The sequence below is a fragment of the Ceratotherium simum genome, chromosome 3 (genome assembly GCF_057802395.1).
Source record: "Ceratotherium simum simum isolate JZ-2026a chromosome 3, ASM5780239v1, whole genome shotgun sequence".
Lineage (NCBI taxonomy): Eukaryota > Metazoa > Chordata > Mammalia > Perissodactyla > Rhinocerotidae > Ceratotherium > Ceratotherium simum.
This window is the reverse complement of record NC_141902.1, coordinates 57638155-57655778: the sequence shown is the minus strand read 5'-3', so window position 1 is coordinate 57655778 and position 17624 is coordinate 57638155. Positions and strand designations below refer to the sequence as shown.

At 48.0% G+C, this 17624-nt stretch overlaps 3 protein-coding genes across 7 annotated transcripts in view; all 3 read right to left on the bottom strand.

Annotated features, from left to right (window-relative positions):
• Positions 1–1909: 1909 nt before the first annotated feature.
• FBXL22 (F-box and leucine rich repeat protein 22) lies at positions 1910–6872 on the bottom strand. Of its 2 annotated transcripts, none has more exons than XM_087428373.1 (2): positions 6523–6872; positions 1910–3569 (listed from the first exon to the last, which is right to left on the bottom strand). In XM_087428373.1, the coding sequence occupies exons 1-2, from the start codon at positions 6855–6857 to the stop codon at positions 3224–3226; spliced, it is 681 nt and encodes a 226-aa protein (XP_087284499.1). In that variant the 5' UTR covers positions 6858–6872; the 3' UTR covers positions 1910–3223. The 2 variants fall into 2 exon arrangements, 1 of the variants encoding a protein (XP_087284499.1); XR_015551358.1 differs by lacking the exon at positions 6523–6872 and adding an exon at positions 3811–5357 and having other exon boundaries at positions 3461–3569.
• A 1492-nt stretch (positions 6873–8364) lies between these two features.
• Positions 8365–12268, bottom strand: LOC147917577 (uncharacterized). Its single transcript, XM_087428357.1, has 3 exons — positions 12151–12268; positions 10241–10375; positions 8365–8928 (listed from the first exon to the last, which is right to left on the bottom strand). The coding sequence occupies exons 1-3, from the start codon at positions 12192–12194 to the stop codon at positions 8724–8726; spliced, it is 384 nt and encodes a 127-aa protein (XP_087284483.1). The 5' UTR covers positions 12195–12268; the 3' UTR covers positions 8365–8723.
• The window catches only part of USP3 (ubiquitin specific peptidase 3), a 98883-nt gene continuing 90771 nt past the window's right edge, over positions 9513–17624 (bottom strand). For 3 of the 4 annotated variants that reach the window (XM_087428331.1, XM_004421669.3, XM_014780804.2), the window contains 4 exons: positions 16891–17009; positions 15569–15682; positions 15342–15409; positions 9513–13254 (listed from right to left, as the gene is read on the bottom strand). In XM_087428331.1, coding sequence (XP_087284457.1) covers positions 13089–13254; positions 15342–15409; positions 15569–15682; positions 16891–17009 — 467 coding nt within the window. In that variant the 3' untranslated portion in view covers positions 9513–13088. The remainder of the gene's footprint in view (positions 13255–15341; positions 15410–15568; positions 15683–16890; positions 17010–17624) is intronic. The other variant, XR_015551357.1, reaches the window with a different exon arrangement.

The following is a 17624-nucleotide window of genomic DNA, read 5'->3' as shown; positions in this document are numbered from 1 at the left end:
CTGCCTTTGCTGAGCTGTGCCTGCTGATAGGAACGCCCTCCCCACAGCTAGAACCTGTGGGAGCTGGAGTCAGTCTTCTAGGCTCGGCTCAAAGGCTCGGTCCCCCATTAAGTGTTCCTGGATCACCCCCATATAGACCCAGCTTGCTTCCTCCCAGTGCCCAGCACTCAGCTTTTCTAGCCTCCATGGATGTGAGGACGCCTTTCCCTACGCCTGCCTTCCAGGCACTGCACATCTAGAGAGTCTCATCACAGTGTCACAGAAAGGGTACCGGTCCTATTTCACAGATGAAGAAACTGAGGCTCAGAGAGATCTCAACTTGTCAGAAGTTATGGATGGCAGAGCTGGGAGAGCACTCAGGAACCACTTTCAACTCCAGCTGCATGTCTTCTGGCTAGAGTGAGTCTCGAGGTAGGGCCTGTCCCAGGCCCTGGCCAATTCCCTGTAAATGTTTATGAGATGAATGAGTCAGTGGATTAATGAAACATGAAGTGCCCCTTGTTCTGTGCAAATCTAGAGAAGACCTTGAAAGCTGTTTTTAGATGAAGCAGGGCGCTGTGTTCTGTCACACGCTTTGCTTAGTGCCTGGTGACAGTGAACAGTGACTGTTAGAAGGCAGAGTGGAGAGCCACAGGTCTCTGTCAGTGGCCACCTTCTGGGAGAACCTCAGATAGCCTTTGGCTCAGGGACCCAAAGCTCCCCTGGAAGGGGCAGGACCGAATTAGAGCCCTACAAACAATGTTGGACACAGCTGTCAGCACAGCGTGAGTTCTGTGGTCACTCCAGTCTTGGTAAGTGAGGGTTTACTAGGCATCGAAGGGTTAGCCAGGGAACGTAACCCTCATTTATAAAACAGCTTCCCTGGGAAAAGGGCCTCAGGGAACGCAGGTCACCCCATTTGAGCTGAGCCTGCAGTGACCTCTGCTTTACAAACACAAGCTCATAATTCTCACAAGAACCCTCTGAGCAAGATTCTCTAGCTATCCCAATACACGGGTAAGAAAGCTGAGGCTTGGAGAGGGCTAACCTGCCCTGGGTCAGAGGAGGCCAGAAACCAGGATCCTGTTGTTCCCCAGACGAAACTACCAACTCAGGGCAAACAGGACCTGCTGGGAACTGGGGCTTATTGGAGATGATGAAAGCAGGGCCCTGGGGTTGAAGGGGCTCAGTGTTAAACAAACATTTACCCCCTGGAAGCCTGAGCTTGCTTTCAACATTGTTTGCAGTAGTGAGAAAATAAAATCCCTGCAAGGCCTCTGTCCACAGAGTCCAGAGCAATGGTGGGCAAACTGGAAAATCACCTGAAGGAAGCCTGGTCTCACAGGCTAGTGGCAGGCCCTCTCATTCCACTGCAGCTGGTGGCCTGAGGGGGCTGGCTCTCCCCACACAGGGTTGAGGAGGGATCATGCCCGGCTGGGGTTCAGTGCGGTTACCCCATTTCTGGGCTAAGCACTAGCCCAATCAGGGGGCCAGGGGCAGCAACTGAGGCCTTCAGCAGTCCCTGGAGGGGTTGCGGCCCGTGCGGTGCTACTTGCCTGCCCACAGGTTCTGCCTGGGGAAATTTCAGCGCCTCTGGGCCTTCACCTGGATATCACCTCTGCTTGGGGCCCTGGCTCCTGCTGGGGGTAGGCTGGGTGGGGGGTCTCCAGCTCTCATTTCATGGTCACAATAACCTGCGAGGCCTCAAGGGCCTCCCCCATCCTTCATTTCTCCCATCTCCTCTCCTGCTGCTTTTCTCCTCACTGGCTCCGCCCCAGCCACACTGACCTCCTGGCTATTCCCCAACACGTCAGCCCTGCTCCTAGTCTGGGGCCTTTGCATTGGCTGTTCTCTCTGCCTGGAATATTTTCCTCCCAGATGCTGCTGGCTCCCTCCCTCACTTCCTGTCTCAAATGCCACCTTCTCAATGAGGCTACATAGGTCAACCCCTTTTAAGTTGCTCCCCTCCCAAACCCTTGCCAGCAATTCCCAGATATCCCCTTACCTTGTGCTTTTCCCCCTAGTACTGACGTTCTTATAAACAAGCTACGTACTGTCTGTTCCCCCACTACAAGGAAAGCTCCACGAGAATAGAATGTCTTTTTCCTTGCTGTTTTCCCAATATCTGGGCAACGAATTAAGGAACCTGTGAGTAGGGGTCAAGATCTCCTTTCACAAAGAAACACCTGGCCTCAGGTGGGTAAAGGGCCTTGTTCACAGCCGGTGGTGGGCGGAGCCGGAGTGTGAGCATCGCCCACCATTCCACAATGCTCCCTGCCTCCCCACGTACCCAGAACCAGGAGGCTGCTGGGTGGCCGAGAGCCTTTACTTTGGTGGCTAAAGGTGGGACATCAGTGACTAAAGCTCTGACATTGAAGTCCAGGCGTGTGCCCACGCCCAGCGGCAGGTAAAAATCTAACTTTGCATCAGCTTATCTGGTTTCATTATCAAACGGTTTACAGGATTGCTGCTTTTATTTTTAAATCTTTACTTTGGGGTTCCAAATGTTTTCTTTTTTCTTTATATGAGAACGCGAGAAATTAAGGATAACTACGCAGTTTATGTAAGAATCACATCAACAAGCGGATTTTCCAGAATCGCGTGTGCAGTCACTCCTAGGAATGCACCTGGCCAGGAAAGGCGCGCGGGCTGGCGTGGCCGCGGAGCAAAGCTGCGGGTGGGAGCTGGAGGCGGCGGGGCCCCGGCGTCTTCCCAGCCCCGGCGGAGCTTCTGTCTCGGGTTCGGCGGCTCCCTCGGGCCCACGGCAGCACCGAGGCCACTTTCCAGGGAAGCTCGTGCCCGCGCCGTCGGTGGAGTTCTGGGAGGCGAGGGCCGCCGGCTCGCTCCGCCCCGTCCCGAGTGCAGCCGGACAGCTCGGGTTGGGCACGCCTCCGGCCGGGATAATTTACATCCCCCCGACGGCCGTCGGAGTCCAGGAGGATGGTGCAGGCGCCTCCCGCCGCTGCGGAGCCCGTGGTGCGCAAGAGGGACGGAGAAAGGTGCTGGTGTTTAGTGAGAACCACCCAAGTGTTTTCCAAGCAGCCGGTCATTTAATCTCGCACTCAGCCTGTGTATAAAATCGTAATGTGAGGTAGGCGTTAGTATCCCATTTTTCAGACGGAGAAACTGAGGCTCAGAAGATGTGGCGACAGTCTGGAAGGTGGAGGAGCTGGGTTCGAAGCCAGGTCGCTCCTTCCGCCGAGGGTCCTTGGCCGGGGGTCCTCCTCGCGGCCGGCCAGCTGGCCTAGCGCGGCAACAGCTTGCGGAGGGCCGAGCCGGGCGCAGGCAGGCCGCGCGGAGGCTGGTCGGGGATCATGGCTGCGCTGTGCTCGGCGCGCAGGGCCAGGCGCGGGCACGCGGCGCGCAGGCGGCGCAGGCCGGCGGCGCTCACGTTGCGGCAGAAGTCCACGTGCAGCGTCTGCAGCGCGCGCCCGTGCGCCGCCACGGCCGCCAGCGTGCGGTTGGTGACGCGCGCGCAGTTCTCCAGGCGCAGCTCGCGCAGGCGCGGGCAGCAGCGCAGCAGGCGAGCCAGGCAATCGTCGGTGACGTGGCCGCAGCCGGACAGGGTGACGGACGCCAGGTTGGGGCACCTGCGGAGAGAACGCGGTGACCGCCGGCCAGGGCCGAGGACAGCGTCCGGCCCACCTCCGCCGCTGGCCCGTCCGGGAGCTCGCGGGCTCGTTTGTCCCCCTAGCAGCCCTGGGAGACGGGGCGGAGGGAGAAATGGGCCCGGAGAGTTTAAGGAACTTGCCTGCGGTGGCGCGGCCGGGATCTGAACCAGGGCTCGTGTCCCATTTCCCCTGCTCTTTCTGCCACTGCACCCCACCATACCGTAATCTCTTCCCGATGGAGAACCCAAGACCCGGTCCGCCAGAGGCCCAGGGGCTGGCTGCTGGGTCTAGGAGGGACAGCTGTCCTTTCTTTGGTTCTCTCCGGACTGGTTGCCTTGGGTGGGGGCGAGGGAAGCGGTGCGTGGTGACCGCTCAGCTTCGAGCTGAGGCCCTGATGCTCCCGGCAGGACGGGGGAGGGAGGGAGGGTTTCCTGTGGGGGTGGCTTAGTGACAGGCCGATTCCAGCTCTTGAGGCCTGGGGGCAGGCCTCTGAAGATTGGCTCTGGCTTCTAGAGCGCTGGTTGCAGCTCTGCTGACTGGGACAGTTATAGCATCCCCACTGGGACGGCAGCCTGGAAATGGTCGGGAACCGGAGGTAGTTAGATCCCTGCCTGAGGTGGGGACAGTCAGGGACACAGAGGTCGCTTGTCCAGAAAGCTTGGAGGTCCCTCTGCCCCAGCCTTACTAGCACGGGCCGGAGAAAAAGATCTTGAGTAAAGTTAGACTTGGTTTATTTGCGGTGTGACTTTGGCTAAGTCACTCATTCACTGAACCTTAGCTTCCCTCTGTGTTGGGGGGCGGAGGAGGCTGGGGGAGGGAAGGAATAATGCCTAGCAGTAGGGTTGTTGTGAGGGGTGAGATTTGGGGTGGAAAGAGCCTGCACAGGGCCTTCTATAGGCAATTGTAACCTACTTTTCTGGGAGCAAACAGGACCAGACTGCTTCCCGTCAAGAAGGACCTGTCTCCTGCATGCCCGGGGCCTTGGATCCCTGTAGCCAGAGGGAACTGGAGCCTGACCCAGAGGCTTTCACTTTCCCCATCAGCCTCTCCTTAGGGGCTCAGGAACCAAAGTAGACTGGGCACAGCCTCATTTCATATACTGAGTCCACTCCCTCTTCCCAAGTTCATTAGCTCGCCTGAGTCTTCACAGCAGCCCTCTGCACCCCCAGTTTGGGAATGAGGAAGCTGGCCCAGAGGGCTCAAGTGACTTGCCTGTGACGTATTTGCTGTCTGAACCTTGCTGGGCCACCTCATCTGTCAAATGGGAGAAATTGTTACCTTCAGGGTGGTTATGAGGAGTAGGTGTTTAAGCCCGAAGGGTGTTGAGTGATCCCTTCCTCTCAGAACCTTGAGAATAATCCTGATGCAGGAAGAAACCAGAGAAAAAAGAGCTGCCTCCCTCCCTTCCCCCCAGCTGATTGCCAGAACCACCAGATTCGGTGGACACTTGCTGATACGTACTATGTGCTGGTACTACTGTGTCATTTAATCCTTTTAGCCTGTGAGATAAGGCAATTCATCCCTTATCATTTTCCAGATGAAGAAATGAGGTTGAAAGAGTTTAAATATTTGGGCTAGGGTCACGTGGTAGGACCGTAGCAGAACTGGGGGACTCGGCACAGAACCCTGAGCACCAAGCCTTTGCTCTTTTTGTGACGCTGGGGCCCTGTGCTGTACCCAGACAGTGCCTGGGAGGTCCACCCCACACCATGCTGGTTTGGGAGATTAAAACTGGTTCTCTTACAGCAAGAATGGAACAGCTTAAGGGCAAGCTTCCCCCCCCCCCCATGCATATCTCCCTCCCGTCTGATTTCTGGGCCTTTTTAAACCCATCAAAATGGCCTGGTCCTGGGGCCCAGCGCCAAGTCCATCTTCTGTTTTCTCCCTACTGCCTTAAAAGAAAAAAGAAAGCAAGGTGGGGCCACTACACTATTTCCTTCCATTCCTGTCGTGCCGTCAGCAAACAGCAGCTGTTAAACCTGGGTGGCAGCAAACTGGCTGAGCCTAGTTAGTAACCAAGGGGGACCTTTCCTCAAAGGCAGGACAGGACTGGTAAAGGCCCATTAAGAGCCTGGCCGAGGAAGTCTCTTCTTGCATGAGCTGCTCTAGGCAGGAGGCTGTGACCATGGAGGGGGCCTGGCCTATGGTCATCCTTTGTGCCCACTCTAGGGTTGACAGATCAAATACAGGATGATGTTATTTAGGAAATACTTATACCAAAAAATTATTCCATTTATCTGAAATTCAAATTTAACTTGGTGTCTTGAATTTTTATTTGCTAAAATCTGGCAATCCTAGACTGTGAGCGAATCACATGACCTCTCAGAGCTTTGGTTTCCTTGCTTGAAAAATTAGGCTAAAACACCCTCCCTTAGGGGTCCCGTGAAGATCAGTAAGTTTCTGATGAGGAAAACCATTATTGTTTATCAGCACTCCTAGCCCTGGAGTCTGGCTGGGTTCGGCTAACCCGGAGCACCGTAGCTCTCCTCCCTCAGCAGCATTGCACAAGCCTTGGGGTTTGCTTGCTATGGGGAGAGCAGAGGGCTGAGCTGATTACTGAACTTAGGAACCCTTTCCCAGGGCCTGATCGTGACAATCCAGGCCCAGCTGGACTCACTCAACACTTAATGGCTGCCAGGGAGGACAGCTGCCCAAAGGACAGCACAGCTGCAGCCAGTTCATCCTCTGCAGCTCTAGGCCCTGTGAGGCTAAGAGGAGGATTGGCAGTTGTTTCCCCAAGATTTTATCCATCTTCCGGGGACTGTGCTGTGGGGGGCCTGGAGGGTCCTCCTTGGGCCTAGTCTGAGGCTCCTTGAAGCGGAGCCATCGCCATCTTGGTCTTGTGATTTGCTCTTCCCTGCCCCCCGAGAAGCCTCACAGAGCTCTAGACGCCAAAGCCAGCAAAGCCAGCGCTGCTGAGGCAGTGGCCTACCTGTCGCACACCTGGAGGAGGAACTCATTGACCACGCTCTCGTGCCGGCTGCAGATGCTCCTCTGGAAGGCGCTCTTGAGCCAGTCCTCAATGCTGCACACCTGCACGCGGCTGGAGTGCCAGCAGATGGAGAGGCTCCTGAGCGCCGGGCTCAAGAGGAAATTGTCCTTCTTGAGTTCTGCGAGGGAACGAAAGTGCAGCAGGGGCCAGAGTGCAGGGTCCTCAAACACGTCCTGGAGCTGGGGGCAGGTCCTGGCCAGGTTCCTCCTGCTGTCCTTGTCCAGGAAGGAGAAGAGGTGAAGCAGGCACTCCCGGTTGAGCTGGGTGATGTGCATGGTGCACGCGGCCACACCGAATGTGCTGGAGCCCAGGACCTGACCTAGCCCTGCTCCTCCTCCCCGGCGCGGGGCTGGTGGACATATATGGTTGAGGAATGGTGTTTATTTTTGGCCCACAACTGGTGCTGAAGCTCTGCGGGGGGAGCCAGGACCCAGACATACGTGCAGCAGGCTGTGGTTCTCCTTATGTTCAGAGGAATTGGAAATCCTGGCAGAAGAGCAGCCTATTGAAGTTAAATTGTTTCCTTAAAAGGGATTTCTTTTCCTTTTAGCTGACAATGGTGTTTAGCAGAGAGCTCTTTGGGCTTCTCCCGAGGCATTCTCATTTGAGGTAGCTGGCCAGACCGCCTCTGTCTGGGCTTGCAGTCTGCTCCCTGGGAGGGGCTCTAATCGTAAATGGTAACTATTTTTATTTTCTAGTACATCAATATGAGTCTTTTGCTCCACTCTAACTAGGAAGAAGCCTGTTGTCTCTTAAAGAGCTAAGCGTGACAGTTTTGTGTTCAGAGCTACAAGCTGAGACCATGGGTAATGCCTCTCTGTTATCTTCGCTCAGTAGTGACGGTTGCCAGGCCAGGCTAACTACCTGCAAACCCTGCTGCCCTCCGCCAGGCAGAGGGAGTTCCTTGGCCTCCCAGCTGGCGCTGTTTTTACTCTGAGTTGTTTCATAAAAGATCTTAAGTAGCTTCTCTTTCCAAGGTTCTTCTGTATGTGTGTGTCATGTTTTAAACTTAGGTTTACTTGGCTTTATATTTTTCCAATTTTGTGTCCCACTGTATCTAGCCCATATTTCCAAGAATGTCAGGATGGATGAGGTAGCTCATAATACAAACTGCTTGAAACAGTTGTAAGTTAAGTATTTTAGTGTAAGCTTGCCCTTTAAGTTATCCTCTTTATGATTACCTTGAGTTCCCCTGCCACCCCTCGCCCCCTCCCTGCGGGTATGACCCATTGTTCTCCCTTCCCGAAGAAACCGGGATTTCTCTGTGCAGTGGCTCCGTTTGCTCATAGGGCTTCACTCCCAGCTCTAGACCCAGCCCTACTGTGAAGTACTGGCTTTGGGTACTAGTTGGTCTGTTCGGGGAATGCTGACAGTCAAGGCATCGTTCTGCTGTTGCAGCAGTGAGGTGAGAAGCAGCTCTTCCTCCGCTAGACCTGGGAACACCGCCTCAGGGGTTACCTTTGCTCGCAAACCCATTTAATTGGAATTGGAATACTTTGTTTTCCAGTTGTGTGGAGTAATACAGATAAGCAACTCTGCTGGACCCTCTTCTGGAATGAAGGCTTGGTCAGGCCTGGCGCAGCTTTGCCTTTAAAAGCAGAAGGCAGCTAAGGAAACTAAGTAGCCCTTCTAAGCCAGCTCCTTTCCTCTGAGAAGTCAGTCTCAGCGGTCCTCTGTGCCTCTGTCACCCCACCGCTGCAAGGTGAAGCGGAAGGGGTGACTTTTCTTAGAAACAACGTAAACCAAGAAACAGGTAAAAGAAAGAAATTCTCAACGAAAGGGTAACTAGCTACTGCTAATATTTTAAGGTAATCATTTTAATTGTTCACAATTACAGCTGACAGAAGTACAGCTAGCCCAGAGAGGGCTAGTTGTACTTCTCCACTCAAGGCCGTGAACGTGGCAGCACCACAGATGGGTTTAATAGAAGGCCTTATTATGGCCCCTTTCCCTCCCAAGTCCTTTCCCAAGCAATACTTTTCAGAGGGCTGAGCCCTGGAACTAGGCAGTTCTTTCAGCTTCTTAAAAGGCAGAGCAGTGTAAGCACGCTGGCCACTGGGAAGAGTCATTTTGGTTCGTTGTGGCTTCCAAGCTGCACTCCTACAGCCCTGCTGGCACTGCAAAGGACTGGCCCCTGCTGCTCATTCTGGGTGGGTTGTAGGAGGCATCCCAGAATGCATGGTGGGCTCACGTGGCATGCATGCCTGAAGGGAGGGGTCCGGCGGGATGGTGATGACAGCAGCTCCTCCCTTGTTGTCTGTGGCGCTCAGCTCCTTGGCTGCAGCAACAGCAGCTGCACGGCCTCTGACCAGCACAGCTGCCAAAAGGGAACGTGCGATTCGGGACCTGGAGGAAAACCATTTGGGCTGCAGGCGCCTGTCTTCAATTTTAGAAGACTGATAGGAACAGGCAAATAAGTAACAGGAAAACGATGGGTGTAGACACAGGGCGGTTCTTGTTTTTTTCTGTTTGCAGGGGACACGGGGGCAGAGAAGTAGTGTATAGAGGCTTACCGTAAAGTGGAGTATTTATTTTTTAGCAACAGCGCTTATTTGCCTGTTTTACTTTAAAAGATGCCCAATATCCTTTGCTCAGAGCCTAAAACCTGTTTGCTCAGGGTAGAGTCTAGCCTGAAGGAGGAAGCGGACCTCATTTTTTTATAGGATCTGCCGTCACAAGGAGACAGGATGATTGCATTCTGCACAGGTGAGCCCCTCAGGCTCCTGACTGCAGGCCCTAGAGCATCTCTAACCGCCACCCTCCGCCCCTACAGGTCACTTTAGCCGGGCCCACGTATAGCAGCAGCCCCAGATGGTAAGGATTCTGTAAGAATTTACTGCCTACTGACAGACAGAAGGCTCAGAGCTTGAGCGAATACATGATCATTTACTTGGCTCCACTGAAAAGTGTTCCGAAATAATAGTCAAAAGGAAAGAGTCCAGACCTTTAATGATACTTTCCATAAAACAGTTCAGGTTGGTGAAGCGGAAAAGGGATGTGATTACAACTTAAGTGAAATTGGTCACTTGCACAATTAATCCTCTCGGCATCATACAAACTAGGTTTTAATGGCAAACAGTTACATCACAGCACAACCAGCACTGGGGGAGGGCAGTCTGGAGTCCATCATGCTCAGACCTGAGGGGGGAGGTGCCGCACCCAGTGAGGCGATGCGGACCGTGGACTACGCATGACAGCACCACACGCCCACCTCTTCCTGTGCTGTGGGCACGCTCCTGTGGTTACACTCCAGTCACCTAGGACCCGGGCCCTGGCTGCAGGAACAGACTTTGCTCGTGAGCTTTTCCAAGACCTGAGTGAAGAGGCCACTTCAGCAACAGAGGGTACATGAGAGAGCTCGGAACGGTGGAGGTTGAAGTGGGATAAGTATGTATCTAAATAGACTTATGTACACTAAACCAATGAAGGAGAGGTTTGGCTTTAACAAATAAATATGTCCCCAACCCCGGAAACCACGCTGCTGAGTAGGTTCCACAGGTGAGATACACATTTAACACGTAACCAGGGCCAGTACACTTTCCTGGTTTAATTTTGTTATACTTGTCATCATTAGACACTGAGTAGAATACAGTGGATAAGCAAAGGTTTCTCCACCATGGAGAGAGATTTGTGTTGCCACAAACTGTTTATCACCCACCTGTGTGGGAGGACTTCTGAGAAAGTTTTCTTGTTCCAAGGAGCCATGTGACTTGGCATGAAGCCCTCCCTCAGCGTAAGGTCTGAGCGAGCAGCCAGGTACATGCCAGAGACAACATGGCATGAGGGAAAAGCCCTGAAGAGCACAAAAAGATCAGCTTTTAAAATAGGTGTGATAAGGCTACATAGTTAAATTTTCAAAATACAAATAGGCACATTTACATCTCTGGTGTTCAAGTGCACAATTCAAACGGATCCAATCACTTTTCCAAAGAGCCTTCATGATCTCAAATATTTCTGCTTAAGTAAAATCAAGCAATTCAAACAGGAGATGTGTTCATCTCTTAAGCCAACAGTGTTGCCTGTCTGAGGACCACTTTCCCCAACAAAGTAGTCCAGTCTGTTGCTAGTTCCATTTGGTATATAAAGACAGCTTGTCTCCAACATCAACGCTGCCCAAGGCTCTATTGTTGAAGTCATAACAGCTGCCCATTCAGAGAGACTAACGATCTAAGTGCAAATGTGCCAAGTTACAGCTGTGTACCTTCCAAGCAAAAGAGCCTGGATTCAGAGGAGATACTCAGATCAAAGGAGATGCACATTTCAAGTTCAGTTACATGTGGTGTTAATGTATTAGGTCAAATTATGTGAAACTCATTTTTGTCGATCAAAAACAATCAAATATCACAATTTCACATGGTTCAACCTAATTTTTATTTTTTTTTGTAATTTTATTTTTTTTCCCCCAAAGCCCCAGTAGATAGTTGTATGTCATAGCTGCACATCCTTCTAGTTGCTGTACGTGGGACGCGGCCTCAGCATGGCCGGAGAAGCGGTGCCTTGGTGCGTGCCCGGGATCGGAACCCGGGCCGCCAGCAGCAGAGCGCGCGCACTTAACCGCTAAGCCACGGGGCCGGCCCTAGTAATGTAATTTAGCATTGTAAACTATTTTAAATACCATGTTGCCCTCTTAATTACCTTCTAGACCCTCTGTTTTTAAGTTGTAAGAACCAACTAAACATGATGGCAAAGCTTTTTTCTCTGGAGTGAAAATTTAGACCAGTGCTGTCCAACAGAACTCTACACATTGATGGGACTGCCCTAGACCTGCGTGGTCCTGTGCCCCATGTGGCTGCTGAGCACTTGAAATGTGGCTAGTGTGACTGAAGAACTGAGTTTTTAATTTTAATTAAAATTTAAATAACCACATGTGGCTAGTGATTGGATAGTACAAGTTGAGACATAATTGCAATTTGCTCCTAGTCACGTTCAAGTGTTTAGCGGATGTTTTCTGCTCTGAGAAAATGTGGGATTTATCCAGCTAATATTAAAGTGGAAATGGAACCACATCTGCTCTTGCAACTTCAAATATCTGACCTAGGAGAACAGACACTAGACTTTTCTTTTACATTCATATGCTTAAAAAAATCTTGACCATTTTTCCTTTTAATAGAAAAAACAAGATTTTCAAAAACTCTGGCTGGCTGGCTTAACATGAAATACATTCTGCCCCTTGAATTGAGAAGGAAGGAAAATAATGACTAGGACAAGAGATGAACATGAAAAGAGTGCATGGTCCCAGGCCTACAGGCCTATTTTGGAGTTCCTTGTCTCTCTCAATAATTTGCAAGTAATGCCACCACCACCCCAAAATCAAGAGACTGGCTTGGAATACTTGCAGAGCTGGTTCCAATTTCAATTTGAGTTAAGTACAAGCACTATTTAGATTTATTTTTCTTGAAAGCAATTTTAAAACAAGGACTGCTAAACTCAAGAATAGAAACTCTACTTACTGAAAGTGAGAATATTTTCATCTTGCTCTACTATCAGGATGGGCCAGTGAGAATTGTTAAAAGCCAGAGTAGCAAAGACTCGAATTTCCTTGTGTAGAAGCAGACCCCACAGTGTTACCTGAAGTGTAGGTCATGGTCAGAATCAACTCTGGAGCTTAGCATCTCAACCTCAGGTGGCCAGGCAAGAAGACTGCAGTGAGCATGCAGTTACTCCCGGTGCTACACTAGTCGGGGAGTTAGATGCTGATTCAAAAAGGCAAACAGAAGTTAGGGTTTCATCTCACTGGATAATCTAGCTGAGTCACAGAATTTTTTAAACATTAAATATATTTGGTCTTATTGGGACTTTTCTGTACTCCTATCTCCATGAAAACACACACAAACAATACCCCCAAACAAAAAAAAAAAAAAAATTCTTGAATTTGCAGTACAGGTACAACTGACCCAACAAATTTATTTACTTAGTGCTGATAAACAGCAACCTTGAGAGATACCAAGAGCAGCAATTACCTGGTCTACTTAGGACGCCCTCTCCGTTACCTTTGACAAGCAAAAAGAATGATTACTGAGCAGTCGCTGAAATCTTGTGGGCCACAAATTACGTGCACACATGATCCTTGATTTAGAGTCAGCCTGATCTCCATGATAGCTGTGGAAAGGCAGCAGGCAGTACGTTGCTCTTCACACTCAGGAACGTATCTTGCTTTCAGCATGTGAGAGTAACAAAGCAATGATGTAAATGTGCCTCAAAGTGAGAACTGAAGACATTAATATAAAAAAGTCAAATAGAACTAAGTTCTTGAAACTACATATAAAAACTGAATTATTACAACTAAAGCAGCAAATCAAAATATCTGCTGAGGTTTTCTGGTAGAACTAAAAAAAAAAATTAGTTGGTGCCCATCTTCAATAAGTCACTACCATTGACAAAATAAAACTAAACCCAAAATAGGACATTGAAAAGTGCATAATGAAATTAAATCTTGGATCAAGTATTTATGGAGAATTGGAAATGTTTGTCCGGTATAGTTGACAAATAAAGATTTAAAGGAGGTATTAAAGTTTATCTGATCCAGCTTTGGCCTGGCGTTCCACATAAAACAAGATGTAGGCCTTTGCCTTCACAACGGTGTCTTCATCAGTCAGTGTTACAGTACTGTCATTGAAATGGAACCAGCGACCTTCGTGAGTTGCGTATGCTGTGTAATGTCCAGAACCGACCCTGTAGGGAGAAGTCAAAAGATCAAGGAATAAGACTACAGAAATCACAAAAGGATCTGTGCAACCATATAATTTGTTAGATATATAATAAATTTTAATAAGTACTGTAATCCTTGAGACTTGTGGTTTAAGATGGTTGATTGAGCTCACATGTTTATTCTCTTCAAAACCCAGTGAAATGACAAGGAATATATTGACACTGGAAAATAGGGAAGAGTGCCATCAACTGACCAGAAATTGAGGATTTTCCAGAACCTATAAAGTAGTGTTCACATGGCACTGGATTTTTTTTTCTTTTTTTTTTTTTTTTTATAATTTTTTTAATTTACTTTTCCCCCAAAGCCCCAGTAGACAGTTGTATGTCACAGCTGCACATCCTTCTAGTTGCTGTATGTGGGATGTGGCCTCAGCATGGCCGGAGAAGCAGTGCATCGGTGTGCGCCCAGGATCCGAACCCGGGCCACCAGCAGCAGAGCGCATGCACCTAACCGCTAAGCCACGGGGCTGGCCCCCACATGGCACTGGATTAATGGAGAAACCAAACAAGGAACCCTCAACTAACAAGCATAGGACAAGGCCTATGGAAACATGGAAAACTGAGAACCAAATTTCCCATCAGAGTCTTAGAAAAAACCTGAGTTTAAGAAAGTAATCTGCTTTCAGGAAAGTGCCTTCCCCCCTACTTTGGCCATCAAGGGCTTTTCTCTGTCAGCATGACCCATCCACTCACACATGGAGCCCTCCAGGCAGGAGAAAAGCCTGCAGGTAGAACAGAGACCTTCATAACCACCAGACAAACCCTTACCATTTACCAATAATGCTCAATCCCCTCTTTCATTTATTTGATTCTGAACAAACAACCAAATTCATCAAACTCTTGAGGGGAGAAAAACAGCATGAAAGAGAAGTACCAGGAAGAACAAGTAAAGCAGTTAACTGCTGAGGAATTTAATGCAGAAAACCAAAGAGAACTTTAAAAATTCTAATTAGTATCAATGGTTTTTAGACGATACTGCAACCATAAAATAGGAATAGGCTATTATGAAAAAGAGTTATCAGAAATATGTAATGGCCACAGTATAAAAATTTCATGGAGGACCTAATCTTCAATTTGGATACAGATGAAACCCAAATTGGTGATTTGGAAAAACAGGCCATGGCAGTCTTCAGAAAGAGATGGAAATTAACTATCAAAAAATAGTTAAAATGTGTGAAAGACAGATCCAGGAAATTCACTATACATCTAATAGGAGTTCCGGAAGAGAGAATAAGAGAATGGGGTGGAACAAATAAACAACATTTCCATGAACTGAAGACACCAGACTAAGAGTGTCTCTATCAACTACCAAGCAGGAATACATCTGATGTAATTTCTAAGTCCAAAGACAGAGGATCCTACAACCTTCCAAAGAGAAAAAAAACAGGTTGCCTATAAAGAAGTGAGAATCAGACTTGTAGTGGACTTGTCATTTATAACTCTATGAGTGGTGAAGTCAGTGGAGCAATGTCTACAAAGTTCTGAGGGAAAAGGATTTTCAACATGGGTAGTGATTTGTTCAAGTATAGCAGTCCAGGTTTGAAGGTAAAATTAGCCATTGTCAGAAATCAGAAGGTAAACACCCTGAATATAAACTTTCAGGAAAAAAGTAATCAAGAATTATTCAACCAAATAAAAAATGAATCTTTAAAGTAGATGACATGAAGTAAGTTATTCCAAATAATTTCCCTAATAATTCCAATAATTTCCCAAATAATTCTTCCTCAATTTAAATACCAATTGGCAAAGGAAATAAACAACTTTGGAGTAAAGACTGCTCAGGATTTTGTGGACAAATAAACTGGGTTGTGAGTGCTGGGCTCAAATGAACCATTCTCCATTCTGCTTTCACGTGTCTTCTCTGCATGCTTCACAACATCCTCTTAGGAATATTCTTTCACACCAAGGTTGAAGGAAAGTTCTACTTCACCCACTTTAATGTATCTGACTCCATTTTTTTGGGAGATCAGGGAAAATTATCAAGAGTGGTGCAAAACTGCAGGTCTTCATTGTGCTGTTCCCACCCATGAGAAGCCCGCTGCCATACTCACCCGGAACCATGGTGCACCACCACAGCAGCGAGGTCGTAAAGGCAGTTCTCTGGGCCACTGTTCTCAGGCTACAGAACAAGGGAGGAGAAAGCATCCCAGGACTGAGTTAGGACCAGTAGTCAATGACATTAGTATCTCCTACCTCGATGACCTCTACCCTCTCTCAGTGAACTTAATTTTACTGAAGAGTCATCTTTTCACCCTTCTAACAAAAGTAATTACCTTACCTCTAGTAAGTAGCATTTCATGTCTAGGCCTCTCAGTGGAAATTCTACATAGGTATCAACTTTGTTTCTTAAATACGCTGTCCAATGAAACCTTTTCAAATGTAAGCATAGCACCTAGGTGAGAGAGAAGGACAAAGATTGTAAACAAACACCTAATTTATCTTTCAATCAAAATTAACTACTTGGTACTAACGTCTCTCAAATAATATTTTAGGTGGCCTATCAGTTTTTCTTTTGATCCTTGATACCATTTTCTTCCACAAATATCTTACTGTGATATTGTGATTTATAATAAATATATATTTGGTCTTTGTCCTCATTGCTGGCACTGAGCTCCTAAAAGCCTTGGAATTTCCTAAGTGATGAGAACGCTAAAGGTATCTTTTGTTATGTTAATGAGCTGACTTTTGGACTGCACCTAAGGATGGGGGCTGATTGCCCGGAGAACCAACCAAGTGACTAGAGGGTTAGAACTTTCAGTCCCACCACCGCCCCCCTCCCCATCTCCAGTGAGGGGAGAGGGACTGAAAGTTGAATGATAATCAATGGCCAATGATTTTAGTAGTTGTGCCTATGTATTGAAGCCTCCATAAAAACCCAAAAGGACCAAGTTTGGAGAGCTTCCAGGTTGGGGAACCAGAATACTTCCACGTGCCAGGCCCCAAACTCCATGAGGACAGAAGCTCTTTTGTTAAGGACCTTGCCCTATATATCTCTTCATCTGGTTGTTGATTTGTATCCTTTAATATCCTTTGTAATAAATCGGTAATCTAGTGAGTAAACTGGTTTTCTGTTTAATCACTAGAGTAAACCAGAGTTCTGAGAGCTACTCTAGTGAATAATCCAACCCAAGGAGAAAGTCGTGGGAACTTCTGATTTCTAGCCAGTCAGAATTACAGATAACAGCCTGGACTTGTGACTGGTGTCTCAAGTCCAAGGAAGGGATCCTGAGAACCTCCAACTTGTAGTTTGTCAGTCAGAAGCATAAAATAACAACCCGGGTTTGCAACTGGCCTCTGAAAGGGCGGTCCCGTGGGACTGAGCCTTTAACCTGTGGAATCTGATGCTATCTCCAGGGGGACAGTGTCAGAATTGAGTTGAACTGTAGGACACCCAGCTGCTGTCAGAGAATTGCTTGTTGGTGGTGTGGTAGGAAACCTGCCCCCTCCACACATTGGAAATTGTGATCAGGACACATTTAATTATGCATTCTCAAAAGGGTTTATTCACATAGTCTAACGTTATAAAAGTAATCTGTCTTCTCATCAATCATAAGCAAATTTTCCTCGAAATTGCATTATAATTGGAAACTCAACACTTACCTTGGGTAGTTTTTGAATCCAAAACTTTTTAGTGGACTTTTGTTTCTTTTTGCATTTGTGGCACATATATAACTCTGTCTCATCAAGTTCTTCTAAATCGGTAAAACTTCGAAGACAATCTAAAACCAAATTGATTTTGGCAGCGTTAAAAAAGGATGCCTTTGATAGAGGCAGTGTACTGTAGAAAAAAGACTGAACTTTGAAGCTGACCAACTCAGGCTCATCTCTGCTTTATTACCTATATGACCTTGGAAAAGTCAGCCTTTCTCAGTTGCAAAATAGAGACCAAAAAATAATAACTATACCTACTTTAAAGAACTGTTGTGAGGAAGAGAAAGTCACGTGTGTAAAGTGCCTAACGTCACTCCTGATGTCTGTAATGACCATTTAACTGCAGACAGTATTACTGTTGTTGGGTTTGCTATTATTAATGAAAGAATTAGTCTGGATAATTCTGATAAAAATGGTTCCCTAATGAAATCAAAGTTCGAACAGCAATATTCTCCCAATTTCTTACATTACAGAGGACAAAGCCCCAAGTTCACAAAAGGACAAATTTAGATCAATTTTAGTCCTAACATTAAAAAATAAACATAGATTACAGAAGGCTACATTATGGACCTTCCTACTATACCCCCAATGAATCCTTTGTTTGAGACTCGACTCTCAATCCCCTGGATAAACCACAGCTACGTTTTTTTCTTTTAAAGATTTAATTGTGTAATCTGGGGTTT

Excerpts from the sequence above, each read along its gene's own strand:
- FBXL22 (XM_087428373.1), bottom strand. The coding sequence starts at position 6,857 with ATGCACATCACCCAGCTCAACCGGGAGTGCCTGCTTCACCTCTTCTCC. Across the intron at positions 3,570-6,522 it reads CTCCTCCAGGTGTGCGACAG|GTGCCCCAACCTGGCGTCCG; the intron begins GTAGGCCACTGC and ends TTCTCTCCGCAG.
- LOC147917577 (XM_087428357.1), bottom strand. The coding sequence starts at position 12,194 with ATGCTAAGCTCCAGAGTTGATTCTGACCATGACCTACACTTCAG. Across the intron at positions 10,376-12,150 it reads GACCATGACCTACACTTCAG|GGCTTTTCCCTCATGCCATG; the intron begins GTAACACTGTGG and ends TGTGCTCTTCAG. Across the intron at positions 8,929-10,240 it reads TCAGAAGTCCTCCCACACAG|GTCCCGAATCGCACGTTCCC; the intron begins GTGGGTGATAAA and ends GTTTTCCTCCAG.